Source organism: Poecilia formosa, unplaced genomic scaffold, assembly GCF_000485575.1.
Source record: "Poecilia formosa unplaced genomic scaffold, Poecilia_formosa-5.1.2 Scaffold106, whole genome shotgun sequence".
Classification (NCBI taxonomy): domain Eukaryota; kingdom Metazoa; phylum Chordata; class Actinopteri; order Cyprinodontiformes; family Poeciliidae; genus Poecilia; species Poecilia formosa.
The window spans coordinates 368,789-386,130 of NW_006800045.1; the positions used below are offsets into that span (position 1 = coordinate 368,789).

Below are 17,342 nucleotides of genomic sequence, written 5' to 3' on the forward strand. Positions count from 1 at the left end.
AAATATATTTACATCTTCAGCTTTATACTGTCTATAAAAAAACCTTGAACAATTTTTTATCTTACTAATTCATTTATGTGTTATTTATGCCACTTGTCTTGTTAAGGACTTTGGGTGACATTTGCGCTTGAAAATTACTGTAGTAAATAAAGATGAGTTAAGGAGCAATTAGTAATGCAAGCATTTAAAACAAGTTTCTTTTAAGCCACAACTTTGGGGTCCATTTTTTTAAGTGCCTCTTTTGAAGACTTTCTGACCCCTTGTCCTGGATGCACTTACTGCGTCATTCACCTGAGGTCACATACTTACTCTGGGACCCTATTAAAATGCCATCTTGTGGCTGAAAATATGACTTTGTAGTTTTCCAGTAAAGACAAGATAAAGAGAGGCCAGGTGCCAAGTGAAACGAGGGCTTCAGGACTGGGTGGGCATACTAAATCAGCTCCTTAGTGAAATTTATAACTCCCACCTTTGTGTGACAGCAACTCCTTAGACCGTTTGTTTCTCCAACAAATTAAATTACTGGAGCCAAAAACAAAGGCGATCTTTAAAAGGGTAGATTAGAAAACAGATGGTGATGTAGGAGATGCAAGAAAAATACAATGTTTTATTTACTAAAGGAAGCTGCGGTAGATGTTGGAAATGAGGGAAAAGTAACCCATCCGTATGGCGTAAGAATCAGTGGATGCTAACATTTAAACTGTGGCTGGATGTTAAGAGGCAACAAATGACAAAGGAGCCAAGAGAAAGAAAAAGCTTGCATTACCAGCCCTCAGGATCCCTGGGGAAAAATTAGAGCCACCAACAAAACTCTCAGATCCTCTGGGGACTGCGTACATACCTCGACTGCGTCTGGAAATGTGTCACTAATTGTTCTGGCTTCCATCAAGGTGAACCACAATCATGCCTCTTAAAACTGGATATTGAAAAAACAGCAACAATAAAATCAAAATATGACTGTGTCCAGGTAAATAGTTTTTCTCTGGTAAAGGAGCAACGCAGCTGAAAGAAGGCAGTTCAAATGAAGAGTGTAAACTATAAACACTATGAATTAAATTGTATATTTTGATCCACACTGATGCAAACACAGAGTGGCTGTAGACTTGGCAGAAAGAGGTAGAACGTGCTGACACACGGTGCGTTTTCTCTGAGAAGTGGAACACCCTCCAACCACCTGATCCACGACTACTGCCAAGTCCCTTTCAAACGGCCTTTCTTCTCCTGTCTGAGGCAGACAAATTCATCCCTCTTGTCCCCAAACAATCACCTCTTTTCTTTCGCCTGTTGCGCCAATGAAAGGTGGAGGGAGGCTCCAGGAGAGAGGGAGGGAGAATTACATCTGCCTGACAGTGCTACACTGTAGGCACTGGGTTAATGTCCTGTGTGTTAGGGCCCGTGGGACTGGGCGTTTGGGCCCCACTATCTTATAACACAGTTGACAAAGAGCCCAAGGCTCAGCCTTGAGGAAATCTGAGAGGCAGGCTATCTAGGCCGGGATGGGAGGACAGTGGGAAGGAAGGACAAAACATCTCAGGTACTTAGCTCTTTCCTTGCCCCATATATGTCAGTGTTTGCTGGAGCAAAGCGACTTGCATCCTTTGTTCCTGCTTCAGATACCCAGACTCAGTGACAGAACAAAATGCACATGCCGTGCCCTGCAAAAATATTCAGACTCCATGAACTCTTTCACTTTTATTTAATTTATTTAATGTATGGGAAAGAGCAACACAAAGTATCATCTAAAAGCTGAAAGTCTTTTGGAGAATGTCTCTATTGACATCCAGAAAGTGACATTTCTCACTCAGTCAGACTTGATGGAGACAATCTGTCGACATGAGTTTTGAAGTTTCACTAGAGATTTTCATTTAAACGTAGGTCTGAACTTTGACTGGGTCATTCTAGTACATGAGATTGCTTTGAGCTACACTAATTGATTGCAGCTACATCTGCATGTGTCATTGTCCTGTTTTTAGCAGCTGCTAACATGAACACACATCAGTAATGTGTGGAGGGAAGTGTGAAATGTTTCTCTCTCGGGTTTTGTCGGCTTGGCAGCTCCCTTGTGATAAAACTATTCAAAGATGAAGTCCAGCAATCTGTCTTGTCTCAGGTCACTTAGCACGATGCATCAAATGGGTTTAAAATATGATAATTGACATTAATGAATTGATAAAACTCATTGCAGAGGTATTCTTCCCATAAACCCATGAAATTAGCTCCATCTCTCTTCCCAACAACTTAAATATCCCCACAGCTTGATGCTGAGTAGACTGAGTAGTCAGTGTGATCTGGAGTGTTACTGTTTCCTCACACATAGCATTTAACACGTAGATTCCTTCTTCTCCTCATTTGCTGCGTCCACATGTGGAACCTACAATTTTCTTATTAGCACTTGTCCAATATAATTGTCACAAAATTCCCACCTGAGCTGTGGATTTCTGCAGCACCTCCAGAGTTTCTGTAGACCTCTTTGCTGCTTCCCTCCCCTTGTTTGGACGGATAAATGTTTCAACCTCTCTCTTCTTTAGCCTTATCTGAAACTTTAACTTTTTCTTGTGTTTTCATTGGTATTCATGGTACGGTTTGTTCACAAGTGTTTTTTTGTTTTGTTTTTCTGAGAAGTGTTTGTCGTACGGTGGCTGACAGGTGTAAATGTGCTGCAAACATATGAATGATGCAAATTCCAAAACAAATGCAACAGAGAAATGCTGCAAGCAAAAATAATACTGCAACCGCATGAAATTCAAGCAAAGGGAAAATGCTGCAAAACACAAAAACAAGTATAAAATGCTGCGAGTTCACGTCACAAAACGGAAATTCTCCAGGCGAAGAGGACTGGCAGGAAACAGGCCTTGTTGTCATTGGTGAAATTGAACTGTGCTTTCACAAAAAGATATGGTTAATATCAGCTAATTTATAGTTTATCAAAACTATTTTTCCACAAATAGAACACAAAGCGATTTCTTTCAAAAAAACGTAATGAAGTTATGCATTTATCTTTGTGATTTAAAGGCACAATTTCAGCATTAAAGAAAGCACCCATCTATAAACAGCAGCACTGTTTTCTTTGACCCAGTCTTTTCCACATCAAACAAGCAACTTTACTGCAAGTCAGCAAGGCCCTTAGGACCCAATCACTGAGAGGAGTTTATGCTGGAGGCCAAGTGTCGTTGCTGTTTATGTTGCCTTTCAGCTGACCTTTCCGTGACCTGCAGAATATACAACAGCTCAGAGCAGACGTCCCTGTGGCACTGAACAAACCACTGGGGAGAGAACAAGATGAAATCTGAAACGTGGTACACCAAGAACACATAACAGACAGAAAGAGGAAGTCATGATGACAGACAAGCAAGGAAAGTGGTTGCACTGAGTTAGAGAACGATACGAGAGTTTTGTAGGACTGCGTCCACCGGTTTATGCCATCAGGTCGTCTGGAGTCTTTAGCGCTGGCTGCTCCAGCGGTTCTTATACCACTCAGCCATTTGAGTCAGATTACGACTCTGATTAACACAATTTGCTCTGCAGTGTGTGTTTCACATGGAAGCTCACTGGTAGCGCACCACAGCCAGGAGTCCCTGTTGGCCCTGCTCAGGCTAGCGGCTAGCTTCAGTCTCTGGGAGCAACTAATCTAGATTATTGCAGAGAAGTGAGAATTTTCATCTACAGCAGGTAAACTATTGACCGCTGATAATGTTTTAATATAACTTTACCTAAAGAAAGTCAGAGCTTCGGTTTCTATCCATACTTGGGAAGGTTTTCTACCCACTTTACATAAGACTTGTCACTCATTCTGTGTTGTCCTTGGTCTTGTCTCAGTCTAGACCCCACCAAGGCCCAGACTTCTCTCTATCCAGCCACGTGGTCCAGTTCCTCCGAGAGAATCCCAAGGCGTTCCCAGTCCAGCCAGGAAACATAGTCCCTCCATTGTGTCCTGGGTCTTCCTGCTGGGACCTTCACCTCACCAGGTACAGCAGCATATCATCCCATCTTACCGCCTTTACCTGAAGCAACTATAGTTGGAGACTTCTTGCTGATATCTACCAGTCTAGTGTGGAGGTAGGAGAAGGCTTCAAAATTAGTCTTGCCTTCGTATTATTCTCAGAGAGCAAATGTTTCCTCACTGCAGATTAACAGCCGAAACCTCGGCTGTTAAAGTTGTTTTCTGGGGTTTCAGCTCTTGCTGCAGGTCTTCGTCTCACCAGCTTTCAGGCTGAACTTGCTGGAAAAGCCAGACCTCGGCAAACAGGCAGTTGTTTTGAATTTCCTTTGCTTGTGCACTTGATGATTCCAAGGCAATCCTGGATAATGACGTTATGTTCACATGCGCCTGATGTGTCCCGTCTGAATGTCATTTAATTTTGACTGTGAATGAATGTCCCAACTTGTACCTCACCACATTTTTTCACATTTCACCGAAAAATTTAAAAGGTTTTCATTGTTTATATATTACTTTAATTCATCAGTATCGCTATTAAATTATCACATGTCCAAATAAAAACACAAAAGGTTGTCTGCTTCTTCATAGGAGTATACAGCATAGCAGCAATTATTTGACAAACAAATTATCTGTGAAACAATCGTTTATTCGCGGTTGTATTTCATTGAGCATAATTGAGATATTTGAGAGAAAATGCAGCTTGGGAAGCTGACATATCTAGCTGAGATGCTACTTGAAATGCTAATGGCAATTTGCAAAGCCATTAATTTTTCTTGACACTGATTAGCTGAACCCTCATAAGAGGCGATCAAGAAAACTGTATCTTTAAGTTCAAGAAGGTTTCCGCTGTGCGTGTTAATGCATATTAAGATGTATCTGGTGTTTGAACTAATAAAATAGACAATAATACGCGTTCTTAGAAGGGATCTTAGAGAATTTCAGCTATTTGCGGGCAGCTGTGGTTCCTTTCCCCCACGAATACCAGGAATCCACTGAAAATGACAAAACTAAGAATGTTTCCTTACAGCCAAGAAGTAAAATTGTACTTCTTTTGCTACATCTGGTACATTGCTACCTTATAATGAACTGTAAAGACATTCTGACTCACTCTTCCATGACGATAGTTTTAAAAACTTTTCTTGAAACATATTTTAGAACTAAAACGCACCTAGAACCAAATCCGTCAGACTGATGCTGTAAATCGGTGATGGATTTATGCGTATTTATTTATTCTGCTATTTATTCTTTTCATCTTTGTACATTTTTGTCCGTATGCGTCAGAATCCATTTTCACCCCAAAGACACTGAACAGGCAGGGGAGACGGTATAGTGAACTTAATCTCTTTATTTGTTAGAGTATAAAGGTTGACCAGTTCAGACAAAGCGCCTCAGCTAAAAATATACTCATAACTGTGATAACAGTATCCATATTATAAATCGGATGATATAGACAAAAGAAGAAACAATAGTGAAAATAAATTATCTGAATAACAATATTAATTACAATAACAATATTTATAGTAAACAGTGTTAACATTAAAGTTTCATAAACCTTTATTGTTTCCTCTTGTGGAAAACTGCTTTTAAAATCGTCCATGAGCCAAAAAACCGGCATTTTTTAAGTGGTAAAAGGATTTTTTTTCTTGTTTTTTCTGTCTGGGATGCACCCTCCAGTCTCACACATTTACAATATTCACAGTTACTAGGGGACCTGCTCAGCACATGTTGAGCTGAGCCTCTGTTCAGGCAGTCAGTGAGGACAAAACTACATGGTGCAAATACACGTTTTATGTGCCTAAAAAAAAAAAAAAAAAACGTAACAAAAAATAAGAAGGCCCAATATTTCTCCAGAAAATTCAGTACCTGTTGACAGAGGAGAAAAAGGGCCTTTCCTTTCACAATGTGTGACTGCTATAATCGATCGAGACACATGATCGATAAAAACACACGTGTTGCACGTCAGCAGGTCCTGTTTCTTACTCAGACCCTTATCCCCTCATATGAAACCATTTCAGGATGCTAAAATCCCGTCTCCTCAGCCCATCGCCGTCACCATGTTGGAGTGGTGCGGGTGTCCGAATGACGGGTGAATCGGGGTGGGCGTGGGGAGCATGTGGTGTCCAGTGTGACCAAAAGGTGGCAAGTGGCCCATGGTCATGTGACCGGCCAGAGAGGTGGCAGTGAAGGAGGAGCTCTTGTCATGCAGACTTTTGGAAAACTCCTCGTAGCTGTCGCTGGCCCGCTTGCTCTTTTTGGACTTGTTGGACATTTTCCGGTTGCGAGTCTGTATCCCCTCCTTTTTCATGGTAAGAGGCCGGTTCACCTGTCGAAACGAGGACAAGAAGAGGAGGTCAGTCATGCCTTTGATTAGAAATTAAATAAGAACATTTGTATAAGCACAAGCTTTTATCTGAGTCATACCTAAACAAGCATAATTATCCATCATCAGAGGAAAAAATTCATCTTTAAGACTTTAAAAAGATTTCACCCAACAGAATACAAGTATGTTCAAGTGGCGTTCAGGTATGTGCTGGTTACCAGTATCAATGCAAAAGAAGTTTTTAAGATGTTAAAGTTACAAAATCCAGCCCCAAAACTAAACAACTAGAAGTTCCCCGGCTGTATAAAGCATAGAGTAAGTCACTGCTGCCCCTCCCCCACCTGTTGCTTTGCACTACCAGTCTGTCGGCTGATTAACTTGGGTGTTTGAACAGGTATAGATGTGGAAACTGAAGGAACAGAGCCCATCTCTTTTGTTAAAGCAACACTGTAATACTATTGGTCAGCAATGACCAGAATGTTCATTAAGCTGCAGGGTTGGTACCTGAGAAAATATCCCCCCCCAATTAACTAATTAATGTCAGGCTTTGTTTATCTGTACAGAGCAGCAAAGGTAGTGCTGAATTTGGATTTCTGCTTTAGTTTATGCATCAAAACAAACAAACAAACAAACAAACAAGCAAAGAAAGAAAGAAAGAAAGAAAGAAATGTGATGTGTGAGCTTGTGGAACTTATGTAAATTGCCTTCAAGGCAAAAGAGTGTAAAAAACCCTTGGTTTCATATTGTGCTCTAATAATTTTCCATTTCGTAATTTTTCAAAAATAAGCTTGATCCCTTTCAGATTGTTGTGGGTTTTCTAATTGTTTATCTGACAACTATCACATCAAATTTAAATTATAATTCAGTTTGTCCAGAGTGTTTGGTCAGCTGGATAACACAGAAACTTGATCAGAACTGGACATAAATACTCTCCAAAACAGTAGTTATGTAACTTTGTAAAGCATTTTGGGCCTTTAAGTTTTAGGAAGTACATCTCAAAACCAAACTCTGCATTTGTTGACCATGAGTAATATATAAGATAATGATAAAGAATAAAGTTTTTCTGTGAAGTGGTGTGTTTTGCTTCCTAAATACAGAAAATATATATGTTCATGCAGTCAGTTAATTGTTGTTTTTTCCAATGTAAACCTCCAGCCTGCATATGTTATTGAGTTAAAGCTTTTGGTGTGGAGGGAAGCCTCAACAACAGTCCCACCATTGTTATTCTCAAGGGAATTACGCCTACCATGGAAACAATAACGCCCAAAGAAAGAAAACACCAAGGAGAGCAACAGTGTCCGAATAGGAAACCCCTCAATTCTTCCTCTTCTCTCTATTTTGCATTGCTGTCTAAATGCTCGACCATCAATGGAGCCGTTCAGTTCACGTCCACTCAGCTTCATAATGAGCTGACGCCAAGCCCTCAAAGGAAACTTACGTTATGCAGCTTGTAGTAGAGGCCGCAGGCGTTGCACACCGGGTCTCCGTTTGCGTTGCGCCGCCAGAGTGTGGTGGTGGTCGTCTGACAGTTAGCGCAGCAGGTCCCCGCTCGTCTGGCAGCCGACTGCAAATTAATTAAGATTCAGGTTTGACTGGGGCTGAACACCAAAAGCAGACAAGCAATGAGACTTTGAGAGAAAACGTTTAATTTTCTTGTTCTGTCAATTCATTTTTTCTGGTTTGCCAACTTGATCACACTGTTGCAAAGAAGAAGTGACTGCAGCAAAACCATGGCCTTACATTTTGACTGTACGTTACAGCATCTGAACCTGTCTGTGTGGTATAATTGATATTAGTTAGCATGAACTAAATTCCTTTATTTCTGCCTATTTCATATCACTGGATTTGAACTGGATCTGTGTGCAAAACACAAAACAATAACCTTTATAAATCATCGAGTTTCATGCAAAAGAAGACAAAGGCACTGCTCATATTTAGCTACATGTGAGTTTTGTCTTTACATTGTGAGAAGGTTTTTTTTTTTGGTATGTATTGAATAATGTTAGCAAGAGAAATTGTTTACATTTTGATAAGTCATGTTAGTTTGCAAATACAGTAATCAAGAATGAATAGTTTTGAATGAAATTAACTATTTTACTTAGATAAGAAGTCGAAACTAAACAAGGAGATGAAAAATTTAACTGCCTTTGACTCAGCGAATTAGCTACCCTCATTCGTTAGTTTTGGTTTATATCATGATATATTTTCATGAGTTGTAATATGAATCAATGTGAGAGCTTAATAAAAGCTAAGAGCTATTACCTGACTTGTAGTTGAGAAGATTTGTGTGCTTTGAAACTAATCTCATCTTGTTTTAGCAACAGTGCCGATGTTTAAGTCAAACTTGCTAGCTAACGGATGTTTTTCTTCTGAGGAACCCATTGCAAATATACAATTTTCGGTTCTATTCCAAATTTAGCAGGGGGAGCCAGGGCGGGCACAGTGTCTTGTTCATGGATGTACAGGATGAAAAAAACAGAGCAATATTTTATTGTTTATTATAATAAATGAGGCACAGAGCCAAACAGCCGCTCATGGCTCCGGAGCTGCAGGCTGCAGACCCCTGACCTAACAGATGGGAACTGTGATCCTGTCTCAATATACCACCATACACCATAAGTTTAATTCATTGTTGAAGTAAAACTCTGAAGGTAGAAACTTAATTGGTCAAAGAGACTATTTATATATTGTTTATGTGCCAGTGCACAAAATAAGAAACTTATAATTATTTCTTCCGTATAGGGGCCACAAAATGGACCAGGACCAGTTCTACTGGGGCACTGGCTCCTGTTGGCCCCTGTCTACAACAAACCATGCATATACAGCACGTCTTATCTATGGTTTACATTAGTTAGGTATGCATCCTAACTTAAATAGTCGATTAAAAGAGTTTAACATTTTAGAGGTTATTCGCAAATTCTTATTTTTTGTCTCTTTAACATCACCAAGCAATTACAATCTGACTATTTTTTTAAAAGTATCTTTAGCTGTTTAACTTAAAACCATGCTCAGAAGTATTGATTAGAATCGGTCAATCAAATCACTTTGTTAAAAACAAAACAATATTAATTAAATCCAACAGATTGTTTAGTTAGTGTAGCAGCAGCTGTATACATCAAGCCTTGTTTATTTTGAGGACACACTAATTTGACTCCTGATTTACATTACGTTAGAGGATGTAAACATAAAATCTGTCTGTTGTTGTTGCGTAATGTTTTTGTTGTTGCTTTTCTTGCATAGTATAATTAAACGATGCCCTCTGACACATATGTCATCTTCCAAAAATGCCCTGCTGCGCCTATATTTTCTTAACTCCCTGCACTGCTCTGTCTCTGTGTGGTGGACGGAAAGCTTGACCACTAAAAAAGTGAGGTGTAGCCCTGTAGTTAGGAGGCCAGAGGAGGAAGCCGTGAAGCTTTATCTAGAGCGGTCAGGCATCCGGATAGGAAACAACTGGAAGGTTGCTGCTACTGCCGCCGCTGAGCGAAAGGCACGGTGCGGCGCTGCGAGCCCGGGCCGAGCTGCACACGGAAGACAGAGCTGATATATGACCGTCTCTGCGTGCATGGGCCGAGCCAGAGACGGGGAGAGGAGGGGGGGAAAGGTCGTACAATTTATATGAAACAGGCAGTTGTTTTTCTGCTGTTTTTTATTTTTTTTATTTTTAAAGGTTCGTATGCGTAAGCAAACACTCTTTAATGCAGGTGAATGAGACCTCTCTGCTTTTTATCATCTTGTTCAAACCACTGGGTTGCTGTAATTTTTCTACGGATTTCATCTGAGGTTACAACATTGCTGCTTTTTTTTCCATGTAAAAAACAAAGAGATCAAACTGCTGATCTTAAACATTTTGGGAACTATTCAAAAGAATACAACAATTAGTTTTTATCATTTTCCATCCCAGCATAAGTAGGTTGCATCACTGCTAATCTGAGAGATTCAAAACTGAATAATAAAGCGACATTCATCATTGCAGGCCTCTTTTGGGGTTAAAATATGAATGTTTTTGTTTTGTGTGTCAGTTTTTGATGCAGGTAAACTTAAACGTATAGCAGGCACGTTTCTTGATGCCATATTATTGTGAAATGGACATAAATAAGGACGAAAAAGGATTAATATTCTATTCTACTTGGAATGTTATTTTGTGTTCCTTCTTGTTGTTTTCCATTTTACTCATCCTATTCAGTTCTGTTTGTTTATGTTTGCTTATCCCATCATATTTAAGGACAGCACATGATCTCTGATTCTGATCTCAAATGCAGCTGAAAATCTCTTAAAATGTTTCCTGACAAAAACAAACCTGTGTTCAGCTCTGTGGGACTGATTCCCATTGCATTAGCTGTGACTTTTAAAAGATCATCACCTGGAAGATAGGATGACTTTTTACAATCTACAAAACAGTTAATATCACCGTGTGTGAAGTAGTGGTAAAATAATAATATTTCGCCCATGCCTTTATTACTGGGAGCAGAGCAGCACTGTCCTTTCAACATGTCAGCCGGTGTTACATTTTCAGTTCCAGGTTTAAGAAGCACGCAGCAGAATTAAGTGTTTTGTTTGAACCGAAGTCCATCTGGCCTGCTATCAATGACAGTATCAGAGGTGGCCGTAATAATGATAACAGCAACACCACAGATGGCCTCTCTCTGCTTGCTGCCTGAGCCAAAGGAGCAATAGGTGAGCGAGAAGCACAATTCCTGGAAACTGATTGGGAAAATATAACTTTCCAGGAATTGTTCCCTCTCCCCTCACCCTTCACCTTACACTCTCTTTATGTACTCCCTCTCGCAAAACACGCACACACACAGCGACGCTGGCTTCTGTACAGAGAGGGTGGAGGACTCACCAGCCTGCGTTTGGGTTTGATGAGCGGTCTGTTCTGGCCGTTCATCTTGTGGTACAAGCCGCAAGCGTTGCACAGGTAGTGTCCAGTGCTGTCCCGTCTCCACAGGGGTGTGGAGGTGGCGCCGCAGTTTACACACTCACGGCCCTCTGACAAGGAACATGCATGCATACACAGGTCAGTTTATCAAGGAGAAATTAAGTTATTAAGTCAAATAGGTATTTTTTTTTGTAAACACAAGGTTCTTCAGTTTTATTCAGCTCAAGGAATAATAGAGTTGTGTGTTAAAATCTCAACAATGAAGCAGAGCACTCGTAAGTTTTTTTTTTCAATATATAATTTATGTTTGAAAATGATCTAAGAAATTACAACAATTGTTTCAATATTACTCCTGATGCTACACAAATCAAACACAGTGGAAATAATTAAGGTCAGTATCATAACAGAAACTTTCGAAATCAGCATCTTTCAGTTAAAGCTGAATAACTTGATGCTGAGTAAGTTTCCGGGTGTATAATTATGCCGCATATAAACCAGGAGCATGTTTGAATCTCTGGTCTGTAATCAAATAAGGACAGTGTCTCTGAACAATCAGGACAGCGCCTTATGTAACAGAGAAGTGACTCCCAGTCTAAATATCGGGTTTGTGGCTCCCACTCTTCTCAGCTCCGACTGTGGATTTTCCTTTCACACCTCTGGTCCGGATCCAGTTCTCTGTAACCTGCTGCTGCTGCTGCAGCAGCAGCTGCAGCTGCAGTCAGCTCAGCCGTAATTACACAGTCACAGTTAACTAAAGAGGGTTTTACAAGTCACTCTCCTCTGTCCTATACAAATACAAACCACTCACTGATTCTGTAGTTTGCAAGGAAAATGTTTTATATTTTTAAAATGATTGTGAATTTTACGTTTTAATTATTCATTGTTGAGGAATACGTTTTAAGTTTGCTTTATTTTCTTCACGAAATTATGGTAGAAATTCGTCATAAAAAATTATAGGTTATTAATTAATATCCTGACAATCAATTGATGGACGATGTTTCTGTTTTTTTTGTATATTTAGTTTTATAAAAACTGCGTTTTACGTGGTCGTTAAATCATTAATCATTTCATACATTTAACAGTGCGATCAGTTTTTAACATTTTCCGTCCTGCTGATGCTGACCTCATCACTTCGCCATTTCGTGCCTTAATAGATCTGGACGTTTCGTACCCAAAATTAATTTCGGGATGCTTCATACTCGCGTGAACGATTAAAATTAAAGGCATTTTCTACAAAATATTCGTAAGCTATTCTAGAGAGTTGCGATCATATTACATAGTAAATGATATTCATGAGCTGCTCACTTTGTTTTTGTTTACTCCGTAGTTGAAATTTTTCATATTTTAAAAACGAGTTAGATGGCTTAAATAGAGCTGAATTAAAACCACAATAAACAACTATATCTAATCATATATGAGATCTGGAAACTTTTTCTGAAATAAATGATAATAATAAAATAAAAAGTAATAATCTAACAGGGTTAATATGACGATACACAGTAAAGAAGCACAAAATGGATATGCGCATGAATTTGTGAACGGGCAAATTGACCGGGAGCCTTAACACCAACCATGGTTTATATATGTCGATAATGCACATTATAATAAAATTTTTATAAAAACAGAGTTAATCTGTTTCTCTTTATTATCTGATTAAAATTTAAAGGATCCCAGCCTGCAGACCCTCCATAAAATCATCTTGAAACCGACAGGCAGCCTTTTCTACACATGCAGGCTCTTTTTTCTCATTTATCTCTCTCTCTCTCTTTTTTTTCTTTTTCTTTCTAAGAGTTAATCCCTTGAATTTATTTTGGATTTTGGACTGATGTTTGGTGCTTGCTCACCGGTGCAGGAGCGCGCCTTGCTCTTGCTCTTGTGGGTGAAGCCGGGCGAGGAGCCCAGCAGGCTGCCGGGGTGGAACAGACTGCCGCCGTAGTCGTGGGCCGCTTGGAGAGAGTAGGGGGCGTACGTCGGTATGGGATGGTGCGTGGAAGGGGTCTGGGCGCTCATTGAGGCCAGGCTGCTTCGGAGCGGACTCGAGTCCTCCATCTTCATGCTGTCCGGTAAAGACAATTGGTATTTGATAGATTCCTTCTCGTCCATCCTGGCTGCGGCGGCGGAGGAAGGGGAGATGGCTCCCGGGTCTGGGGAGACGTCTTTCGGGGGAGTAGGGGGGAAGGTGTACAGGTGGGAGTTGGTTTGGGACGGCGGCGTCAAAGAAGATGCGGTAGCCGCGTTTGAGTTGCTGCTGCACGGGTAGACGGCGGAGAGGGCGCCGGGGGAAGCGGAGCCCGGGTGGTGCAGGCTGGGCTTGCTGAACGGACTCACGGCCCAGGCGTTGTGGTGGTGGTGGGCCGACAGGGCTGCTTTCCCTCCGTCCAGCCATGAGATCCCCGGGCTGTGGAGGAGATGAGGCCGGCAGACCTGAGTCCCCGTCAGACGAGCTGGGAAACAACAGCAGAAGTTTATTATAAGGAAGATGAAATGATTATGTTGGTTGAGGGAGTTTGGATGCGAGGAGACTTGTTGATTCAGAGGGTTCATTCTCCTTATTTACATGCGCATAAATATATAATGTAACCTAGGTTACTCAAGTAAAATAAAACGTGGAAGCCAAAAGAAGTAATTAAATGGCCTATTTAAATCCACATAAACCCCCCCCCAAAAAAAAAAAAAAAATAAAATAAAAATAAAATCTACGTTGACTTGCTGTTTGCATTAAAATTGCGCGAATTTAAAGGCAAAAAATACGTCATGGTTACAGTGTGAACTTTGTAAAAAAAAAAAAAAGAAAAAAAGAAAAAACAAACAAACAAAAAAAAAGACTTATTTGTATTTTATTCAAATTACCGTGCGCTTGGCTGTAGGACACCCTGGCCCTGGCTGTGTTTGGGTAGTAAGGGTTTCCCTGCGAGTCCAGGTGATTAAAGAAAACGTCCACCTCGTCTGGAGGGAGCAGCTGTGTGGTGGGCTCCATGTAGCTGTGACCCAGGCCGTGGTGGTGAGAGTCCGGGTGTTGTCCGTTCAGCATGGCTGCGTGGGGATGCATCCAGCGGGGCTGATCAGCCGCTACATCCATCTCTCTCTCTCTCTCTCTTTCTCTCTGGAGGTTCCCCGAAGCGCCTTTTCTTATTATTAATCAAGAGAATTAATATCCAGGGAGATTCTTGAAAATAGCGTCCTTTTAAGAGCTCTTGACAGTGTCCACGGGCTGCTTAATACTACTGATGTTGTGGCTTAAATTCCTCTCTTGAGCCTGGAGAAGCTTTGCATTCAAAACCTGCAAGAAGCGAACATGTAATTAACTCTTTAAAGTTGCGTTTTGCGACGTTTGCGTGCTTCTTGGTTTTTTAAAAAATCTGAATGGATGCGCGTTAAAATCTCATCACTTTACAGACGCACATCGGTGCGCACTGTTACTTTAAGCACTCAGCAGGCGGCCTTGCTCAACGTGACAGTAACATAAACATGCCTTACCTATTTAGGCTGGTGTTTTTGACCTCTTTGGAGAAACGGCTCCCTGTCTCCGCGTCTCGCTGCAGGTCGTCTATTAGTCAGTGTTTGTCAGAGTAAACTGCGTCCGCAGGGACTAAAGCCAACGCGCATAACTGCGGCTGACAGCGCGGGGCCAGCCTAGTTAAGGAGTCAAGGGCGGAGTCTAAATTGGCTGGGACCCAGCCAATTGAAGTCTGCCTCCATACAAAACCTCAGAGGCAAAATCTCTGGCCAGAAAATCACGGAGATATATTTCTATTATATTCATGAATCCACGTTGTCTGACTGCCAGGCTTTGCTTAATTTAATAAATAACAAGAAATCCATTTTCCAAAAGAAAACTTTTTTTTTCTGCAACAAATTGACTAAAAGTATTTGTATCTGGGCGATATAAACAACAGAAGAATAGGTCAGTTACTAATGATAATCCACGATGATAATCCACTGATGTTTCTTTTTTTGTTTGTTTTGTTTTATTATTATCTACAAATTGCACAGGAAAACCTATTACTTCTGCTTTGCCTGCATTTCGGTTAATGAGAGAGCAGATTTGAGAGCAGAAGTCGTGGCGACAGGAAACCAACCCCAGACCATCACACTACCACCTCCATGCCTGATTGTAGATATTTTCTTTTTTTGACATGTTAGTTTTACACCTGACCCAATGGGATCCACACTGTCAAATATTTGATTAGTCAAAAGTCTTGGAGATCATTGTGTTTTTTGTGGGGGTTTAGCCAAAAAACTCTGTATTTTTTTTTTCCCAGTCTCATTATTGAATCATGAACTCTGAGCTTAACTGAAGCAACCAGTTAATGTAATTTTGTTAGACTGCCCGCTCCTGGGAAGATTCCCCAATATTGATTCCTCTGTTTTATTGATAATGGCTCTCTCTTTTGTTCGATAGAATCCTAAAACCTTAGAAATTGATAGATGTCAACAACTTACTTATGTCATATGTTCCTTAATTTGAATGCCTACTTCAAACATAATGCTAATTAAAAAAAAGTTAGATCATATTTTATTTATTATTAGTTGCCAGTTCCTCTACATTTTAGATGTGTGCCTTACCAAGTTAAACACGGCTTGAATGATTCAGGTGTGCTGATTCTTTTCGTAGATGCACAGATGCAATACCTGATAACAGCTGGACAAGATCTAACGCCACACCTTACACTCACGCTACTGCCTTGAGTCTCGATGTTATTCTCAGTCATTCAAATTCTTCTCTTGTTTATAGGTGTGCCAGAGATGGGCTGTATATGAAAACAAGAAAGTCTTTTGAACGATGCAATTTTAACATTACTGGAAACTTACGAGTGAGTGCAATTTGCCTGCCCGTAAAGTTTGCTTTGCTCCCCATACATGACTATCTTCAGTGAGATCACTTGTGAGGGAGTATCTCAGATATTTGACCCTGTCACCTAGAGATGTCCACAACGATAAAAATCAGGAAACCAAGGTTTCTTATCTTCTTTTGCTTTTACAGTCATTATGACTTTTTAGGGCATTGCATTTGACATCGTACACCTTGACAAGAACAAATAGTCAAGAGTTTCTGCAGGCCAGCACTGTGGGCTTAATAAAACCAAGACACGGCATCATATGGTTACAGAACATCTCTATACAGGACAGACAAGTCATCAATATGAATATTTTTAAAGAGTGGGGATAAAATTTCATCTTGTCAGCCTACATGTCTCATTTTTAAAGAGTGCCCCAATTATTAAAAATTATTGTGTTTTTAAAATCGCTTGATGAGATGAAATATTTAAGTATGACAACAGCAGAAATGGGACAAATATGCAAAGTGACAAAAAAAATTTCAAAAGTTGCATTTGAGTCTCTGGGGCTTGACCCTTGTTGTTTAAGCCTTATGTGAGCATGCAGAAGCATTGGTGACTTCACCAATGCGGAATCATTTACTTTACTTTAAGTAAAGTAACTCATTTACTTTACTTAAAGTAAATCATTACTTTAAGTAATGATTTAGAGCATTATACAAACACAAGAGGCTAACAAGTATAGGGACATAATATGTCCGTAGTGGATTTTATTCATGTTGCACAAAAATCTGACTAGTAATTTTAAAGTGCTTTTCACTAACAAACAGGAAAGTACGACAGAATAACTGCCTTTATGTAGAGACTGCAAGGTTTCAAGTTAATTTAAATCTCTTAAAATTAAAAATCTGACAGTAACTCTCTCTCTCTCTCTCTCTCTCTCTCTCTCTGTCTCTCTCTCGTGCATGATTGACAGACAATAATTGTAGAGGGAGCGCGTGCAGTCCCGACTGGCCGACGCAGCCGCCTGCTTGACGCCGTCTCCTGACGTCACTGCATTTTAGAAAAAATAAAGATACAGCAGGACATGAACTTTCTCCCGCAAAAAGAGAACTGACAGACCGACCCGAGTAGAGCTGGACAGGGCGGGGGGCTGCTGCAGTCCGAGCGGATGAACTTGAGGAAGAGACGCTGATATTTACGCCGTAGAAGCGATTATAACGCACAACAAACCCTGAATAACAGAAATATTATGTTAGATTCGTTTCAATTCGATCAATTTGGTTATATTAGAAATGTTAAATTAGTTTATCTTTTCATTTTACCAACATGTTTCTTGTGACTGAAGTGGCCTAATATCAACGACATGATTAATTAGGTAAATGTAAATGAAAACAGATCTATCTATCTATCTATCTATCTATC

The 17,342-nt window shown here is 40.3% G+C and overlaps 1 protein-coding gene across 1 annotated transcript; it reads right to left on the reverse strand.

Annotated features, from left to right (window-relative positions):
• Nucleotides 1–5,264: 5,264 nt before the first annotated feature.
• On the reverse strand, nt 5,265–14,758 carry gata2b (GATA binding protein 2b). The gene is made up of 6 exons (XM_007559678.2): nt 14,617–14,758; nt 13,990–14,419; nt 12,984–13,583; nt 11,104–11,249; nt 7,696–7,821; nt 5,265–6,260 (listed from the first exon to the last, which is right to left on the reverse strand). Exons 2-6 carry the CDS (start codon nt 14,216–14,218, stop codon nt 5,973–5,975), a joined length of 1,389 nt encoding a protein of 462 aa, XP_007559740.1. The 5' UTR covers nt 14,219–14,419; nt 14,617–14,758; the 3' UTR covers nt 5,265–5,972.
• Between the last annotated feature and the right edge of the window lie 2,584 nt (nt 14,759–17,342).

Bases quoted from the DNA above. Each gene is read 5' to 3' on its own strand.
- gata2b (XM_007559678.2), bottom strand. From the start codon at position 14,218: ATGGATGTAGCGGCTGATCAGCCCCGCTGGATGCATCCCCACGCAGCC. The intron at 7,822-11,103 runs GTGAGTCCTCCA...ATTAATTTGCAG, and splicing joins TCAAACCCAAACGCAGGCTG to TCGGCTGCCAGACGAGCGGG. The intron at 6,261-7,695 runs GTAAGTTTCCTT...TCGTTTCGACAG, and splicing joins TCTACTACAAGCTGCATAAC to GTGAACCGGCCTCTTACCAT.